We start from the raw sequence: 20,223 nt of genomic DNA, 5'->3' as shown, positions 1-20,223 counted from the left end.
CAGTGTGTTTCCTTGTTGCTGAGGCTGGTCAGATAGACGGCAGACAGTTTTATCTCTGACATGAAGAGGCAGCGAGCTTTACCCTCCGAGGGCCGACTGGCCAGGTTTGATCTCATCACGGATCAAATGGTGCTCCATTAAATGTTTCCTCACCAGAAAAGCGCAGGGTTGATTTGCTTAGGAAAATCCCGTAGGAGGAAAAAGAGTCCTCTGAATAATTGTGAAGATGTTCAAACTGAAAGGAGAAAATCCCTTTGTGCTTTTCAAGCCAGACACGATGGAAAGTAACATTTAGTCATTTGCATTTCAGTGAAATGCAAAGAATATATATTTTCCCACAGGTTTGAGTGAAAGTCCCTCAACATTTTGTAAAGCTCTTTGCAGGTACGAGTTGTTTTTTATGGGAAAGTTTGGATCAGCGTGTTAACGCTAAGCATTTTCAGGTCACAATGAGGCATTTGATTGGCCCGATTCCTTTATCCCTCAGGTTAGACAGTCACAGTCCAAAAGTCAAAGCACGCAGGAATGGAACGAAAGCTATGGGCTGATACTGATACCCCCAAAGGTGTGCACCACTTGCCAGATGTGTGTTTGTGTATGTCAGGGAGTTAATCGCTGTTTCATGACTGCGACTGCTTGTACATGCATGTACAAGCCAGCCTATCCTCGGCTGATGAGCAGAAAAAGACACAAACTGGGAGGCTGAAAGCAAACAGTTTGCTGTGCATTAAAAATCCCACTCACGAGCGTTGACTGACAGTGCATCTCAGATGGACCGAAGATAAGGAGTGACTTTGAGACAAAGAAAGCGAAGCGGGTGGGGGTTGAGGGGGCAGCAAGTTGAAACCTAAGCTCTCTGAACCCTGTTTTCCCTGCCTTCGGGCATTCTGTGGCTGGTAAAAATATGTGCTGTATATTTGAAGTGTTATATCACGTGACAAAGGCAGGGTTTGTGAATCAAAGTACACAGCAATTTCAAGAGGAGGGAAAAAGACAGAGGGAAAGAGAAAGAGGGTGTTCGCTGGTGAGAAGACGACGACGAGAGACACGGGAAAAGCAGAGAGGGAGGTGGAATGCAACAGGCTGAGCTCTGGCGTCGCTGTGAGACGGACTTCTGACTGACAAACGCGACTGAAACGGCGCTTCGCTTCAAACTCCCTTCCACACTGACTCTCTGAGGCATTCACATCCAACATCTGGTAAGTTCAGTCTTTGCTCCTGTGGCTTCCTGATAACTTTTAGTCTGCTGGCGGTTTTTAAGAGAAGAAGACGACGGGCAGAGGACATGTCAGAGCATGAGTGAGAAGTGTTCCTCTTGTCCTTCTCCCTTCGCTCTTTTTGTGTGTGAGTCAGTGTGTGTTTGTGGGACAGCACGAGGGGGGAGACTGAGTTTCTCGAGGACAGCTTTAATTGAGAACAGAGATTTGGAGAGGAGTAGAAAGAACATCAGAAAAAGCTTGGAAAGAGAATAAAAGCTCATCAGACCTATGGTACGCTGATGATGAATACTTTGTATTTGTTTGCCCTGCACATGAGTGGAAAACTCCTTTTCACTGCAGAGTTTTAAATAAACAAGTCAAAACTATTGTGCAAAGGGAAATAAGACGAGTCGGTCTTCCATCCACAAAAAAGCAAACCGATTTCCTCTGTTGTAAACATCAGGCTTTGTCAGCTGTGAGGCCATTTCAATTTGCTTTCCTGCAGCAGACGAAGACGCTGCTGCAACCTGAAGGCTCTCAACCGCCAAACCGACTGTCAAAGTTGATTGATCACTCCATCAACGTCACAATGACTGAGTACGTCAAGTCTACCTTAGTTTCAGTGAGATCGCTCACCCTGACCCACTCCCCACCAGAGGAAGCTCTCACTCTGTCGGATATCATAAGGCGATCTGCTGTCTGATCATTACTGCTGCTTTGCATCATGTGTGCAAATAAACTAGGTGACCCTCTCGCATTGAAACACGAGCTCTTTTTATACAGACTGAATCACTTCAAATAGCATCCTTTGTGCGATATGTGGTGTATGACTACAAATGTGCTGCTTGATTGATAATGATGATTAAGATGTCATTTGCATGCCAAGTGCTTCCTCTGCGATCTTATTTCTAGATTTCAGAGCTGCGTTTGAGACAGTTCATCATAAGCCACAGCTTGAAAGACTGAGAAAGTGAGTGGGATTGTCTGGTACTTTGGTGAATTGGGCCGGATCTTATTTGGAAATACTTTTTGTCATTTGGCTTTCTGAGCAAACAATGATCACTTGTGGGGTTCTTCAAGTTTTCGTTCTCAGGAAAGTTTTCATTTGACATTTGGCCTTTAGTTCAGACCAAGTTGTATTACAACATCTCTTACAACATCTGAGCTGATGACAATTGACTGTATTTCTGTTCCACAACATGACAACAGTCCATCACATTTACAAAAACAGAAGGTCCAAAAGCATCAAAGAGTGGTTGAGTTAGCATTTCTGCCAGCTTAATGCAGAAAAAAACAACATATTTTTGTCCCAATCATGGAAGCCCAGAACGCAGCACCCAACTGGACTCAGTGAGGCTGAAGGCCACAGACAATTTCAAGATGTCGTTCTGGACTCTGATGTTTATTTCTAAATTTGTTACTAAATCAGCTTACTGAAGGCTTGAAAACATTACAAGAAAAATAAATCCTGTCAAAAGAGATCACAGACAAAATACGACAATAAAGGTTTTTATTTTGAGTTGGTTATATTATTGTGTAAAACTACTAATAAGGCAACTGGATCTCATCTAAGTATTTTCTCTAGAAACCTTTGAATGGTTTTGAACCTAAAACCTGTTTAAATTTGCTTGTCAAGTACACACAACTTAAATCACCAGATTTCTGCCCAATCAGGTCAAGAGCAAAAGAAGAGGAGAGAGCAACTAACCTCCTAAAAGCTGTACAGAAACTGTTGACTCCTTCAAATTAGGACAGAAAACAACTTTACCCCAACTTTCCCATACGGCCCAAAGACTACTTTATCAGTTCATTTCATCATGTCTTAATTTTTCAAAATGCTAATTTTCATTTCACGCTTTCTCTCTTTTTACGTCATGGTTCAGTTTTACTATTAATCTTTTCATTTATCCCAAGGCTTTTAGTTTCTTTCCCTTCATTATTTCACTTTTCTGTTAATATTCGTAGCTTTCCGCATCTGTCGGCTAACACTACGTTGACGAGTGCTCGATCAGACCCACAGAAACACGAGGCCTCGCCGCCGGTCGCTCTCGCAGACTCTTGACAGATCTGTTCCAGATTAATTTTCCTTGATATCTGGAGGAATGTTCATCAGCATGTCACAGGGAAAAGTGCATGAGTCTGCAGGAAGGGGGGAAAAAAACAAGTGGGTGTGAACAATGTATCATACAGTATATCAGAATCACATTGTAAACATGCTTTCCGTGGCAGGGTCATTTCTGTAGAGCACCAGCTACTGAATGGACTGAGTGTAGTTACAGTTTTAAGTTTTCCTTTTAGTTTCATTTATGCAGAGAACAAACTGTTGGAACATCTTGTGTGTGTGGTTGCATGGTCATGTGTTGGGGTGTGCTAACGTCTTTAACTGCGCTCCAATCTCATCTTTGTTCTCTTCACTTTTGAAGAATGACAGCCCCTCAGGCTGAGAGCGATGTCTGACTCTTCTCTGTCTTTCCCTTTTTCTTTTCCCTCTGTCTCACTGCCTTCTTTCTTCCTTATTTCCTATATATATATCAAAAATGGGAGCAAATTCTTCACTCTTTTCTGGTGCGTGTCAGCTGAGTTTCATTTTGTACGGGTTTGTTCTCTCAGTTGCTACTTTCAAGACAAAGATGCAGCCATTTGCTGCTCGTTTCGGAGAGCGGAGGGCGTCACTGTTTTCAGTTCTGCACAATTGTCTGCCGAATTATTTTTGATGGATTTGTTTGGAGTCATGTTTTGGTCATAGTTTGGCTCGATGCCTTCAGAGATTTGGAAGTCACTTTGTGACTTTTACTGTTGCTCTCCTGCAGTTTCTGAAACTGAATGCTAAATAAGCCTCAGTGTCTACAGAGGGCTTCAGTGTTATTAATCACGTCCAGAGGGCTGTGCCTGAGTAAAAGCAACTAGTCCTTTTTAGCACAGTTTAAACCACTCTGAGGAGGAACATCAAGAAACTGATGGGGGATATTTGACTTTAATGCTAAATGAAAAGTGTCCTACTGAACACTGGATAAGATGTGACCTGCACAGCCTGAAGCGACAGGCCGTGACCCCAGAGCCGACCTGGAGGGTCGCCTCCTTATAATGACAACATTATGTGTCTTATTAAACATTACTGCCATTGTCAGCCTCATTTGCACCACTGACACAGAATCTCGGAGTTCGTCGCGTTTCAGTTTTGCCTTTTAACACATTTCGGTTTTGGTTGTTTTATATGCTACACTGTTTGGGAAAATAAAAATACGGGACATTTTGTGCAGACAGAGTCAATTCCAACTAAAAAACAGTCTCTGCCACAACAACATGCCTACCATGTGTCTATTTATGCCCGCTTTGTTTCAGGAAACGGAAAGGAACAATCTGCAAAGGCAGTGGTTCACAAAGACTGGATTACGTGAAAATCCCCCCCAAAAAAGAAAAAAATAATGAACTGGGCACACACATCGTTCAACCAGACATAAACCTTCACACATATTTTGTTTTCAAACTCTACTGAAGTTTAATTCACACTTCAGGTTGCAATAAAACAAACTACACATCATCTTTACATTGAAACACTGAACTGTTTTTCTTTTTGTTTTTGTTTTTTTTTCCATTGATCCAAACCGCAACCCGCGCCCCCACTGCAACGGCACGGCGCCCCCTCCAGGGGGCACGCCCCACACTTTGGGAACCAATGTGCCATGGGACGTTTGGTGTTGATCTGGTAACGATTTGTACCTGTTTACCTTGAAAGGAGTCATCTGTTGCAGAACTTTTTGTCAATTCGTAAATATTCATAACATTTCAGAAAATGGAATGAAAGTGTCTGAGTTGATGGTTCAGGCTATTTTAGAAGAGATGGAAAGATTTTGTCCCTTCATGGGAAATTCTAGTGTTACTGTAGTACAGAAATATGCACAGATTAGTAATAATAAAACAACAGAAAAACCAATAGAGCGCACTGTAAGATTAAAAGTACAATGCAGGAAAAACTATACAATAATGATTAGTCTGCTAAAGTGCAGACTAAGCAGACTTAGTCTTCTAATTATGCTAAAATTAAACACTTTAGAAAGTGTTTAATTGCTTTTCAGCCTCTGGTACAAGCGTCACCGCTGGCACCTCGGCTGCTTTCTGTGGTCTTCAGAAAAAAAATGTGGTCAGCTAATTAGCAAGGTAAAATTAAATGTGTAATAAAAAGGAGTTAAGTGATTTGTATGTGACTGATTTAATGACCTACAAATTAAAAGTTCAAGTAAACAAAAATCTTGCCACTTGTTAAAGCCGGTTGACTTGGGTTTTAAGGTCAGAGTTGGTGAGAAGCCCTCATCTTTACCATTTGAAAAGAATGGAAATGTTTCCCACTTCCAACTTTTAAGTTTAAACTACGAATGGTGCATAGACTCACAAGTTGGTAGGTACTCCCTTACTTGTCAAACGCAGAATCAGCCAATCACATGCTGTCAACTGGACACGTTTAAGAATCTGATCATGGTGAAAATGACTTTCTAAAGTTCAAACGGAGTGACAACGATTTGAATCAGTAGGACTAAAAATGATAATCAGAGATCAAACTGGTTTCAAATTAAAGACAGGCGACAATAGGTTGAATAACCGCTCAATACAACCAGAACATTGAACCCTCACACAAATGGGCTACAGAAGAAGACCACCTGCTACATTTTACACAAGCTCATTAAAATTAAACTGTAGGACATTGGAGAAATGGCGTCTGGTCCAATGAGTCTCATTTTACACTGGAGCGTTTACATAACGCATGATCAAAATTTGCAACACAATTAATGCAGCCCCAAAAAGACCAAAGAATGTTAATTTCTATTCTTTCATGCTTTTATACTTCAACACAATGAACTAAACTGGCTAAGCCCAAATAACCCACTGCTTCCAAAGACTGTGGTGCTTAGAAAGTGGTACATGCTATGAAAAGGTTTGATAATGACTAATCTGAAATATTTGTTTCAAATATTTATAGTCCATATCGTGGAGAAATTTGGTTATATGTGTTTCCAGACATTTTGGTTTCAGTAGGAGTCATAATATGTAAATACTCACAGACAGATTTGAGAAGCTTAATTAATCAAAAGAAGAAAATATTATATAAAGCCTTCAGAAAAAAATACCGTCAAATTAAAGTGGGTTTGGATGAAAAAATGGAACCACTTGAACCAGTTTTTCTATTGTTGACCCGTATGATCACAAAACTGGAATTCATTCAGCTTTTTCCAAAGTGCAGATGATGCTCTAGCATTCATGCTGACCTTCCCGCAATCATTTGGATGAACTTTGGTCTTATTTATCTTTTGTTGTTAGTTTTTAGACACCATTTGTTGTGCTAAAATTGTTTATTTAATCTCTAAACTTGATTTATGACGCACAGATGCTGCACCTACACACTCAAATGAAGCCAAATGGCTGAAATCTAATTGTACTAATGCTAATATCATCAGTCTACCTTAAAATGGCTCGCAATTTAAAAAAAATTCCCCAAATTTACAGTTGAATCTGAGCAAATAAAAAATAACAAAAGATGAACTTTTGCTTTACTGAAAGCATTTATTTCCAGATATCTTCTTCAGTTACTTTCTTTCAAAAGTAAAACATACATCCTTCCAAAATGTGTGTTCAATTTGGACCATTAGCCTCGTCCTTCTTGAATTTCTCTCAATGCTCTAAAAGCTCAGCAAAGGTGGTTAAATTATGTCAGCTGCAAGACGTGTGAATAAGATGGATTCCTGCTAATAACTTCTTATTATTGTTTTTAAGCAATAATGCCCAGAAAACATATCAAGTGTTGTTTCTCGTCCTAATGCTCTGTGTGGATATTCTTGACTGAGCTAACAATATAATTGCGTTCATAAATTAAAAATGTGTCCACAGCAGCCAAAAACATTTTGTGGTTGTATGAAAGCTGTCAGAAACTGATGGTTTATCGCCAAGTCGTATTTGTGCTTTTCAAAAGACATTTTTTGCATGTCAGTTTGACATGAAATATATAGTATGGTCATTTGTTGGAAAATCTAATTATGTTGTTTGCGGGTGACGATGCCTGTTTTTGTTTTTTTTGTTGTTTTTTTTTTTCTTCTTCTGGTGTTTGTGTGTTCGTACTTGCACTTTCTCCTCGGGGTATTCAGCACAGCTCATCTTTAACTGCATTCTCTAAGAATAAGACTCAACTTTGGGTTTTAGTTTACTGGTATTTTCCCCTCTTGGAATAATTTTTTTTTTCACTTGGGACTTTTTTTTTTTTACCGCACTAAATGTTGTTCGCCCTTTTTTGTTCCGCTCTGTCTCAGTAGATATTTACTAGAACTTCATGTCCTACAAAACCACACACATTCTTTTATTCCCCGCCACAAAGCAGATAACTCCTCAATGGCCTTTCAGTAGATCTTTATTGTGTAAAACAAAAGACGCCGAGCGCATAAAATGCAGACTGCCAATAAGGAAAAAGCTTTTATGAAAAGAAATGGGATGACATAGAAGCAAACCACTTTAGATTTATATTGGAACACAAGTTACTAACCTGGTAAAGAAAAATAAAGGTCTTGGTCTTTGCTTCTTATAGAAGATTTAGATGCTCTACCTCAATAAAATTCACTGGAAAGTTGTAATCAACTCTGCGGGGCCACATCTCTGCCAGCAGTGGAACGTCTTACACATTCCTCTTCCTCCATCTTTAATTGCTCAATATTTGGAAGTGTGGCTAAGACGAACTGAATGGCTTCGTTCACTTCCTCCGCTGTCATTGCCAAACTGCAACCACAGGCAGACAACGGTTCTAAAACGTCGTACAAAAAAAGACATCAGTTGTTCACAACTCCTCCTGCTTGCTGATTGGTCCAGTTGAAACCAATCAGCAACCTGGAGAAATTGATGTCAATGGGAGAAATCCCACATTGAGCACTGAAGGGAGATGACCGGGCTAAAATGATCGGAAGATATTTATATTTACCAATAGATTGATGTCATAGTGCAAGATTATTTCTTAGCTGAGAGGAGAAAGTAGATTTTTTTATTGATTGTTTTTTGTTTTTTTTTAAGATTGTGTTAAAAGACTAAGGCCATGTTTTAGGCAAAAGCAAAACCAGACACTTTGGGTCAGTTTTTCTCATCCCAAACCTCAAAAGAAGTTTAGAAGAGTCAGATCGTATAAAAAATGTACTAATCTTAATTTGTGGACTGATTTCATCTGTTTAACCCTCATTGGACATGGCCTTTAGCAGCATACGTTAGTACTTTGGTGCAGAAAGCATCGCTAGAACTGCATTTTTTTTTGTGTGCGTATACAAGAGAACATCGATCCTTACTTTAACTTGCTTCCACTATTTCCTAATTTAGAATAAAATCTCAAAAGCATCTCAGCTTGGATGAAACACATCAGTTTTACCAACTACTGTGGGAAGAAAGTAGCTGCTGGCTTTAAAAGTCGCTAGAAGTCGCTAAATGAAGTTATTACCTAAATTTTATAAGTGGCCATGTGTATGTAATTGTAATGGACACAATAATAGAGGTTTTCTTTGATGTTCCTTGTCCTTTATTCAGGGTTGGACTGAATCAACTGACCCAAAAAGACTCTGGGAGAGTTTCTTTTTTGTTATTGTTGCTCTCGCTGACTATTATGAATAGTAATGCAATGTGCTTTCATGTCAAAGTCTCCAATAAGACTGGAAAAATTTAACTTTTATATATATATTATATTTATATATAGTGACTGGGACCGTCTGAATATTTGTTACATATGTCAACAATGACACACAGACATGCCTCGACGGGCTATTTCTGAAGAAAATATTGTTTTCTTATAAACCGCTGTACTCAACCGGTTGCTATTCTGGGGACTGATTGGGAAAAGATTCAATTTCACAGTTTGCTCATCAGATGGTCACTGGTCTGGGTGGAACAAGTTGAAAAGATTCTGTTTATTTGTGTTTTTATTTTCAAGGAGAAAACCAGGATATTTGTATATTTATGAGGCTTTATATAAATACCAATCTGAAATGTGAAACAAGCAGAAGGTCCTCTGAACTTGATTTCTTTGCCACCTCTTTGAACCTCCAAAATTTCATAAACAGCCTCCTATTTGTTTCCATTTTATCCTCTGTTCTTGTACGAAGCATGTTTTCAGCTAAAGTTCAATTCCTTTCAAATTTCCCCTACGCTTTGCCAAAACCCCAACATTTACCTCACACACAGCTAAACGCATGTTGGTTTGATGGAACTAAAAAGAGTGAAGTGATAAAAGAGACTCCAGCCAAAATCTTTGAAACATGAAGCAGCGGTTGGGTTTCTGGACAGAGTAGACAGAGTGATGCATTTAAAAAAATAAAGTGCGTCTATTCAAAGCCATCCTTACAAGGATAAACACAGCTTGAGTAAAAGTAGCAGTGTTGCAGCAATAAAACCAAGAACTCTTCACTTCGGAAGACAAAAAGTCGTATGGGTACCTTTTACATTTTATTTCCCTGGATGATACAATTATTCAGAGCATCACTACTTAAAAATGTTAGATCACAAACAATAAAAGGTAGTCAAGCAAAAAATATTTAACCAAGAGTAAAAAAAAAGTATTTGGCAAAAATATTACAAAACTACCAAGTTTTGTACTACTTGATCATAATATCAGATTTATTTTCGGGAAAAAATGAATGAAATCAGACAAATAAAAGTCAGTAAAATATAACAATCATGATAAAGTAGATACAAACAGAATACAATTACACATATTTATTATTCAAATTATTTTTAGTAAATGTTATAATTACTAAACTATTCCATTTAAATCATGCATTAATTATCTGTGCAACTGTGTGAATATATAGCAAGAAAAAAAAGTTATTAGGGCCACAATGGCAGCAGAAATCAGTGGAGTCTGACATTATGTGGTTCCTGCAGACACGCTTCTGTTTGAGAGGTAAGATCTGAACTATTCAACCCCTGGGGACCAGTAGGGTCACAGCAGAGAGGAGAAATGGATCTGACAAAGCAATCACGAACCCGACAGGCTCCGAAACCGTGGCAGTGATTACTGGACCAGAATCAGACGGCCGTAGACAACAGGCTGCAAATGTGTGGGGAAAGGTAAGGTTAAAATAAAACTGAAGAGATGTGACAGGGGAATGAAAGTGAACAAGCAAGAAACTACACTGTAAAAAAAAAAAAACACAAAAAAACGGCTCTAATTTACGGTAAAAAAACTGCCAGTATTTTATTATTATTATAAAAATGTTTCCTGTTCAGTTTCCTCAATATTACTGAGGTCTGAAAAATAAATAAAAAACAGCTTGTGTCCGTACAAGGATAACCCATTGAAGAAGAAAAGACGGAGATTCTTGCTCTGGGTTGAGAGTAACAAGTCGCTGAGTTCAGCATGGTGTGCATCATGGATATGGTCTTCCCAGTCACAGGCTGAGTTTGAGACTCACACCTTGTCAATCAGGTGTTTCCTCTTTGCTGGAAAACAGAAACAGAGCAAAAGTTAGAATGATTCACTACATGAAGGTCATATGAACTCAGCATTCGCTGAAATGTTTGTTTAACCCTTGTTTACTTGCACATGGAGACTCCAACCATTCCTGCCTGAAAATTCAGAAGTTCTTAAAGTTTGTTGTCGACAGGTGTGATCCTCTCTGCAACCAGACAAAAAACAAGCAAAAAAATCCTCAGATGAAGACTTGTTGTTTCAGGGAATTTTCTATCTTCATGTTTCTCTTTACAGTGTTTTACTTTATGACCAGTAATTCAGGATAGATGACACAAGATGGAGAAAGTCAAACAGAAAAACTTCATTCTGTTTCAGAGAACTGTTTGATCGCAGGTTGAGCCAATGGATCATCCACTGACCTGTTAGAGAAACTCAGGACTCACTTGGGAGCAATTCACCAATTCAGCACAAATTTAGAAAAAAAAATCTAATACAAATAAATTAAAATATGATTGACATTATGACAACTTCAAGACTTCTGCTTGTTAAGACTCACACGATAAACTGATGCTGTTCTGGAAGTTGAGACAATTCAGCAGAGACACGTTTAATGCATTTTGATTGACATGATCAAAGCAAATCAAAATGGGGGGAAAAAAGCAGAGAAGAGCACATAATTAGTTGCATGGTGTACAGAAGGATTTGCAGCTTGCTCAAAGGAATGAGATGAGAAACTCCTTTTTTTGATGTGCAGAAGTGACAAAATAATTTGAAGACTGAATAAGTAATTTTAAGAATTTAAATTTGGTTCTGAGAAATGCACCCAAACTGAGAAAAAACTGTAAAACTGATTAACAAATCTACTGTCTGACCAGTCAGGACAAAACCTGAGCAAAGGATTATTTTATTTATTTATATGTAATTAAGTGTATCTCCCGAGTGAAAACCGACTGACTCATTTCTAATGAGTCAGTTTTTGTAACTCTAATCTTTTGTAACAAGTTGAAGATTGTTCAACTCAGTTTTTCTAAAACCTTAATCTCCTGTCCTGCTTTTCCCAGAGAAAGCTTCTTCACACCCTCCACGATATTTCTTCCCCTGAACACAAGAGGAAGGAGGACAAAAAAGAGCTGATAAATAGCTCTACACTGTGAATATCATATACATACCCACAACTAGAAAAAACAGAAAAATGACTCCCGCAGTGAGAAAAATTGACTCTGAGATAAATTCTTGAACTCACTTGTTAAAGTCTATAAAGATTTTCTGGAAACATTAAATCAAACTTTGGTTTGCACAAACTTGAAATGCAAACCAAAATGGAAGTCCTTAAGCACTTCTTATTTCTTAGCGTCTCTGTCATTGGAGTCTGTAAGCGTTTTATTTATGACCGGCACCGCTGTTTGTTACAAACTGGAAGTGGAAAACATGGCGTTCAACTTGACTGAGACACGCCGGTTTGTGGAAAATTATATAATCGTTAAAAAAATGTTATGAACTTTACTTTTCTGTCAAGACACTCTAAATTTGCTCCTGCTTACTGTAGTTTTACGTGAAATGAGACATTTTCTTGTTCTCTGCATTTGTAGTTTGGTAGAATAAAACTGAAAATTAATGAGTTTTGTTAGATTTCCCTATTAATTACACAAATGATTAGCAACAAAGACGCATCGAGGCCAATTCTCCTTTTATCAGGTCAGAAGTTCCTCCTCAAATTTCACAAATGCTGTTTATTTTTGGGAGATTTAAAAATTACAGACCAACTTAGATCCCAGATATGTTAACAAAGCTTCATGTGAAGTGCATGAACTGTGATCTGATCAAAATATATTTGTTATGATCAGGTCAGTCATAGAGTCAGAGACTCTGACTCCTTGGTTATGAGTGGAGATGTTTTGCAGGATGTTTTTTGATGTGTTAATCCTGGCAAAGATGGACAGAAGGGAAAGAAATGGTCCAGAGTTTGTTGAGGTAGAGTGCTGAAAAGATGAGAGATGACCTCTTAGTGTGGACAAGTCGTTGGACAGCTCTTCATTTCTGGTTTAATATCTGCAATCTGAGCGTGTTTGAGTTCCTCGCTATTATATCTGGAAGAACTAACTACATGCAGAGATTCTGATTTTGGCAGGTTTGTTTAAATTACATTAACCAAAGCATGAAGAATTAATGTTAGTTTGTGTGTTTGAGTTTTGTTTGATGTATGTTTTATTAAAAAAAATCAATATTATTAGTCAGTGCTCTTCACATGTATTGCTGTTGCAATGATTATCCCGTTCCAAACTGTGAAAGTGAAGTTTTTATTTGATTACTTTTATTCAGAGAACAAAAACAATTCCTGGAACCTCAATTTCTATAAATCATGGTTTTTTATTATTTCATAAAAATTTTAAAACTTTCAGTTGTTAATCAATAGCCATCCATGACTCTTCACAATGGGAAACACAAGAGAACATGCAAGTGAAGCAAGTCAAATATTTGTTGATTTTCATGAGTCATTATTCTTCAGCAAGAAAAACATTGTTTAAAAAGATAAACCACTTTTTCCTCTTACTGTGACAGTCAAATAAAAACTTTTACTGTTTTAGGTCAGCTTAGCTGACCAAAATTATTATTATTATTATTATTATTTTTTTTTTTTTATTATTATTTTTTATTTTTTATTTTTTTAATGTATTAATTTTATTCAAGATCAAAATGGAAAAAGCCAAACAAAATATTTACAAAATAACAACTTCAGGCACAAAAGTGACACTTCCAAATAGTTGAAAAAAAAAACCCTAATGTTTACAATAGACAAAATAATTCAAGGATAATGTAGTAAATGTTTTTTGCAGGCAAAGTTGAAAAAGGCGTTTACAAAAAAATGGCATTTACCTGAAATCTTGACTCCGAGAAAACTGCTGTGAGAAGTTTGGGTTCAATGTTTTGGATCAAACCAAATCTTAACGTTTATAAGGCAATTCTACCAAATAGTACAGAAATTAATGCTAACTTATTAATTCAGAGTGTTTTCCTACTTTTACATTTTTTCCACCTCAGATAGTAAAAATAGTGACATAATTTTGCTAATCGCTAAATTAGCAAAATTGTGCTAAGTTGTGCTGGCTAATCGCCAGCACAACGCTGGCCTAAAAGAAGAAAAGTTTAATCTGACTGAAAGGCAGAAAAACAAGAACAAGTAGGCGTCCTCATGTTATGTAAATATCTCATTTGCTCTATATTTAGGGTCAGAGAAGAATAAAGCTGCAAGAGAAAGAGCCTGTAAGCATGGGCACTGCATGAAGTGACTTGGTGGGGCAGAGAGGAGTAGAAGCAGCCGTTGTTTTTACATTGGATCTTATTTTATTAGTCTGGGGGAAAGAGAACATCACTTATGGGCGTGCAAGTGTGTGTGTGTGTGTGTTAGCTGTACCAGGACCAGGTGACCCGGTTTGACCCGACCCAGAAAGGTCTCATAAAAGCAGCATTGAGGCTTGGAGGCCCAGGGACACAGCGCTGCTTTTGTTGCCCAGCCCAAGGTGTATATTCCCCCTGGAGGTAACAGGGAGGGGTGGGGGGCAACAGCCCAGCAAGAGGCAGAAAGCTCTGCTTAGTGCCAGTTCTCATTAACTCCCAGTTTATTAGCAAGAATAAAATAGTTTCTATGTGCGTTTTTAATGGCTTTGCTCACCGTCCACTTTCTCCCTCCACCATTAAACACAATCAACTCGTTCTCCTATTAGTTTCCCATTTCATTAACTCCACGTCTTTCATCAGCTCGCCAGATGTTTCAAACCGGCCTCCTGTTTCATTACTTTCCTGACAAGCCTCACCATCTTCCTCTTTCTTTCCAGCGCACCAATTTTTCCCCCTCATGTGTTTTTTTTTTTTTTTTTTTTTTTTTGATACATCTGGTTTTCATACCACATATTTTTGCTCTTTGAATTTTGATTGGTTAAAGAGGATTCTTGAAGTCCCTGCATTTGCAGTCGGGTTCCTCCGTTCCTGCATTTACGGCTCCATTCTTCAAGGTCAATTGCCACCGTCAATGGACCTTCGGAGTGCGTGAACGTCGCGGGGACGGGGACCCCCCCGCGCTGATTACTCGCCCACGAGCGCGATTAAAGTCGCAGAACATCTGCGCGCGCCCCTGCATGTCAACCTGGTTCTTGCGTGCGTCTCTGCGTCCCGCCTAAAAAATAAAATAATAAAAAATTTAAAAAAAGAGGCTTCTGCGCACGTATGATCGCACAACGCAGCAGCAGTTCCCAGCGCGCACATGTAATTACGTTTGAAATAACTGCGCGCTGCGTCCAGCCTGCGCTTGGCGTTCTTTAATCGTCCAACACTGCAGCTCTTTGTGAAAACAGTTGCGGGGACTCTCCCCGGCGGGGCCCTCGCAGCGAAGAAAAACCGCAGCGGAGCCAAGCCGCTGCAGAAAATATGTCAATATGGGAAATATGACTTTAAAAACAACACTCTGGGAGCTGACTTTGTGGATTTTGGTGAGAAGTTGCGCTATATACTGTAGGCGCTCTGGCGCAGGAGTGGGAAGACATGACGTGGACGGATTTCACTCTAATAATAGACATGAGGAGAGGAGAGAGAAGTGAAATGTCCTCGTCGGTGATTAGAAACACTTCTCGTCGTAACACGGTTAAGTGAACAAACACAACACGATGGAAAAGAGTTGTTACGACCATTTAATCACACACCAGGCTGTCTTTTATTGTGGGGCCAGAAACAAAAATTGTCAGCAGTCAATGAAGAATATTTGCTACAGGCACAGACCTAAAGATGCGCTTCTTGTACTTTTTCATGGGATTGAATCCTTGGGACACTATCCTGAGCTGCTCCTTTTAAAGGAGCAGCTTTTATAAACAATATGGTTTTTCTAACATTTTTGCTAAAACTATCACTATGTGGTGATAATATAACATTAAATAATGAAACAGGAGCTTGTTTTGTTTTTTTATTTACCACAGATTTTCTATTGTACATAGTCGAAGTTAAAAAAAAAATATTTTTTAAAAATTATAAAAGTTTCATACGCAGCTTTAAACCAACCGTTTAACATTTAATAAGCGTTCCGAACAAAATGACTTAATCTTTTTTAAACAACTAGTTATGAAAATAAAGTTTGTTATTTGCAATTATAAATAATTGCGAAATAACAATAATTTTGTTAACAAAATAAGTTTTTTGTTATATTTTGTTTTATGTAAATATTTTTGCAATTATAAATAATTGCAAAAAAAATTATTTTTTGCAGCAAAATATTTACTGGTGCAGGTCATTTATCTGACCTGCACCAGTACCAGGGTAGAACACGGTGGCGGCAGTGGCATAATACGGGGGATACATTTCTTCGTCAGTGACAGGTAAGCAGGTCAGGAATGATATGGGCCGAGCTAATAAAACAAGGCATAGAGCTAGAAGAAAACGTGCTAGCGCTAACTTTACACTGTGTGAATATATAAATGCACACCACACTTTTCAGACATTCATTTGGAAAATAATTTTAGAACTTAGATTTGTCAAAATATACAGTACACCTATAATTAAATTCAAGTAGAACCTTAATTACAGTAAAATTATACGTGAAATAACAAACAGTTTGAGTCAAAATGACGGTGACCACCTGACAACGCCACCACTGCAGTTTTACTGTAAATTCTTGGCGAATTTGTCGTAATGCAGGTGTGATTATCTTTACATTTGTAGTTCATGGGGTGTGAATACTTATTCAAAACACCGTCAGCATCCTTCATTAGGATGCTGACCTGGGGCAGGACTTACAATAGTTCCCCTCATGCATTCAAATAGTTTTGAATAGAAACAGGACTCCTCACAGAAAACCACTTTGAACCAGGATTCTCCCTCTTTTACTAAGTGTTTAAGCTTTCCTTAGCGATTAGTTTAAACTAAAGGCAAATGGCATTAAGTGATATGTCATTTGTTAATTATAGTCATGTTTTTTTTGTGTGTTTTTTTTTAACAGCTGTCTAATAGTTTTTACATCTGTACTCGGTCTGAAATCAAGCCTCAATCAGAGCTGTCAGGGTGAGTGGAGTTTACTGTTTGTGTGAGTCTAGTCTGTCACTAGAGTCAAAAGATTTATGTTTTAGCCTGCACCCATGCATTCATTTTGAAAGAATTGTTTGTTTGTTTCTTTGTTTGTTTTAACTCAGCAAAATTTATTCTGTTTATTTGAAGTGCAACTTGGAGTTATTGAAAGTAAGACATGTGTAAAGCCATTATTCTCTCTGACTGCCTCTCATCCACCCTGGGTGTTTGATTCCCATGCAGACCCAAAACAACAAGACATTCTTTGGCCAAGCTGTATTTACCACAGATTCACCACAGAGAGCTTAACCCCACCCACTCATAAATTCACTCAAGGGGGCAGGAGTTACAGAGAAAGATGAAGGAAGTGCTGCACATTAAGCATTTCTGACAGAGTTATAAGCCACAATGTGACTCCTGGGAAACAAACAAAGGAAGATTTAGGAGCAGATGTTCTCATCAGAAAGTTGTCAGCAAAGCAGATGAGGTTGGGCCTGTGTATGGTGCGAGAATGCTAGGCTAATGTGTGTTTGTTCTAGCGAAGGGTTAAAATTGCCCAAGTTGCGGCTGACTGTTTGTGGGTTGGCTGGCTGGAGTCAGGCTGGCAAATGAAACAGAGGGACCCTTTATGATACACTTCTGCTGATTGAAATCATATGGTATGCTTGAAATTACTTTACTAGTCGAAATATTGGAAAAAAAAAAAAAGGCAACACAATATTGCCCCCACTGTTTCCGCTTGATCTTGCTCGTCTTCGTTGTTTTGCTCTTAATCTTCTTTGTTGTCGTTTTTCTCTTTTAATATTTCAGCGATGCCTCCGGCCCTGTTCCCAGATATCCTTCATAATCTCTTTCACATGTGAATTACTGGGATTTATCCTGCATATCATCAGTGTTTTACGGTTCACAATAGTGAGATTTTAACCTGAACCGACTGCCACACAAATTATGATGCTAAGTACGCACCAGTTTCTCTTAGCTGTTTCTTTGTTCAGATGCCTGAGCCGAAGCGTTCTCTAATCATTTTTATAGCTTTATGTTTTATTTGACTTAACATACACTATGTTCCTAATAAAGTTCAGCTGTTCTTTAACTAAATGCAATATAAATTGAAACTAGTGTTAAATGAATGGGGAATTTTAGCATACATAATTCCACAAAAACACTGTTGATCCATCTACAGGTGGAAATGATGACACAGCATGTTTTGAATTCAGGAAAAGGCCAGAAAAAATGCTCATTATTATTATCATTATTATTGTTTTACGTGACTAAAATAGCTATTTATTTAAACCAGTAATATATTATTTATTTCATTTGACAAACATTTCCCATTTTAACTTGAGTCCTACAGAAATGAACCTTCTGGCCTCTATCTGCTTCTTTCTCTGCAGCATTCGGACCTGAACAGGACTTTCCTTCACCGCGGCCGAACAGAAGAGCAGCCAGCAGCTGAGTGGGGCTGAATGGCACTACCCCGATTCAAACTCGCCATACGTCCCTGACAAAGAAGCTAAAGAGGAAGACGAAGGAGAAGAACCGAAACAAAATCAAGATGAATAAGCAGCAACACTTTTTCACAATGGCAACAAACAGAGAGCACCAAATGCGTCACATGACGGGATTCTCTCGTGCCATGTACCCCTTCACCTTTAACTCCATGAGGGGTCACTCACCTTTTGACCTGCTGGCCAGCAGTCACCTGTTTGGACGTTTCGGAGCGGACCTTCCCAAAGAGATGGCTGCGTTGTGTAAGTTGACAAATAACTCATCTGGTCTTCCACAGCAACGTTCTCTCAGTTTTATTTCTGCACGGTTTGCTGTGTGTAGGGGACACAGCAAACCGGGGTTAAACATGGTGATGGCAGCAACATGCTGGGGGACAGGAGAGTGAAAAATGTTCCAGGCTCAATAAACGTCGCCGGAGTGGGGGAGATGCTCGTGTTCCTGTGGGACAACAACTTTGGACACACAGACAGAAACACAATGTTTCAATCAAAGTTTATTTATTTGCTAGAATGGTCCAATCAAAGTCTAGGTCATCTAATTATTATTAACCTTGAGATATTCTGCAACAAAGAATGGGAAACATTTTCTCAGCACATGCAAAGCTGGTAGGATAATACCCAAAAAGACTTGTGACTATAAGTGAAATAAATATAACATGTATAACACTAGAGTATCTTTATGAGGACTTTGGAGTTCACCATAAGATGTTCAAATGGAGGAAGGGAAAGTTGGGATGCAAGAAAATCAATTTCTTTTTCCACGCACATGACGAGCCTGTGTGTCGAATGTGCGTGTCCCCTGACTGGCTATTTGGGGCGCAGAACAGAGGAAACTCAGGGTCCTCAGGGCAAATATGTGGAGAGAGGAGAGAAGAAGAGAGGAGAGGAGAGGAGAGGAGAGGAGAGGAGAGGAGAGGAGAGGAGAGGAGAGGAGAGGAGAGGAGAGAGGAGAGGAGAGGAGAGGAGAGGAGAGGAGAGGAGAGGAGAGGAGAGGAGAGGAGAGGAGAGGAGAGGAGAGGAGAGGAGAGGAGAGGAGAGGAGAGGAGAGGAGAGGAGAGGAGAGGAGAGGAGAGGAGAGGAGAGGAGAGGAGAGGAGAGGAGAGGAGAGGAGAGGAGATTTTTTCCATGCAGTAAACCAGACAGATGGCCAGTAAGAAGGCAGGCTGGAAAAACAGTCAACATAATGTGGTCCCTGTTTGTAATTTTCTGCTTTTCATGGACGTGCTCCAGCTCTTTATATTTGAACCAGGACTCTCCTCAAGCAGGAAAGTTTAGGCAGATGACAGAGTTTCTCATTTTGTTCTGCACATGTAATTCCTTTTCTACCACAGGGGGCGCTGTTGTTCTTCACATTGACAATTTATTTTCTTCAACCGAGGACATAAAATAATAAAAATAGGGACAGATTGATGGGTGAAAAACATTAAGATTCATGTTGCATCTTAACGAAAAGTCTGTGTGTTGCCTTTAGGACAACAACACAACATGCGTGTTATGCATGGACATAAAATCATACATAAAAAAAACTAAGATCCAGGAGGATCACTGGTATCTGTAAACTTTTTCCATTTCACAGTGAAACATCTAAATTTAGATCCTCAACCCCCTGATGAAACCAAGTCTTATGAGGCTTATATTTTAAAAATAAATAAATAAACATAGCTGCCATCTGAGGAGAACTTAACACATACAAACAAAGAAAAATGTAAGTTATGACGAAAAGAAACAAGACATAGTGATGATATAATAAAGTTGGCTCTGTAAACTAAGTTTACTTCAAACTGAGATATGTTTGGAGAGGCTCCCCTGCTGTCAGTCACATATCAGCGGTGCGATATGTACGACATGTTGACTGAGCTCCTCTAATCTGCTGATCTGAACTCTTTTTCTGGAGTCCTTCTGGAGGAGGCCTGGCGGTCCTGCAGGCTTCATGCTCCCAGTGTCTGATTACATCTTTCAGATGTTGCCTCAGGTGCTTTTACTGATGCTCAGGCAGAGATAGAAGGATAATGGGACAACATTTAAATAGATAAGTGTCACATGTAGA

At 38.9% G+C, this 20,223-nt stretch overlaps 1 protein-coding gene across 1 annotated transcript in view; it reads left to right on the top strand.

Moving 5' to 3' along the window:
* Positions 1 to 938: 938 nt before the first annotated feature.
* The window catches only part of LOC129358513 (retinoic acid receptor gamma-A-like), a 46,967-nt gene continuing 27,682 nt past the window's right edge, over positions 939 to 20,223 (top strand). Inside the window, exons 1-2 of the mRNA XM_055027632.1 lie at positions 939 to 1,199; positions 18,063 to 18,419. Coding sequence (XP_054883607.1) covers positions 18,224 to 18,419 — 196 coding nt within the window. The 5' untranslated portion in view covers positions 939 to 1,199; positions 18,063 to 18,223. The remainder of the gene's footprint in view (positions 1,200 to 18,062; positions 18,420 to 20,223) is intronic.

Source organism: Poeciliopsis prolifica, unplaced genomic scaffold, assembly GCF_027474105.1.
Source record: "Poeciliopsis prolifica strain line A6 unplaced genomic scaffold, Auburn_PproV2 SCAFFOLD003, whole genome shotgun sequence".
NCBI classification, from domain to species: domain Eukaryota; kingdom Metazoa; phylum Chordata; class Actinopteri; order Cyprinodontiformes; family Poeciliidae; genus Poeciliopsis; species Poeciliopsis prolifica.
This window is presented reverse-complemented; position numbering and strand designations above follow the sequence as displayed.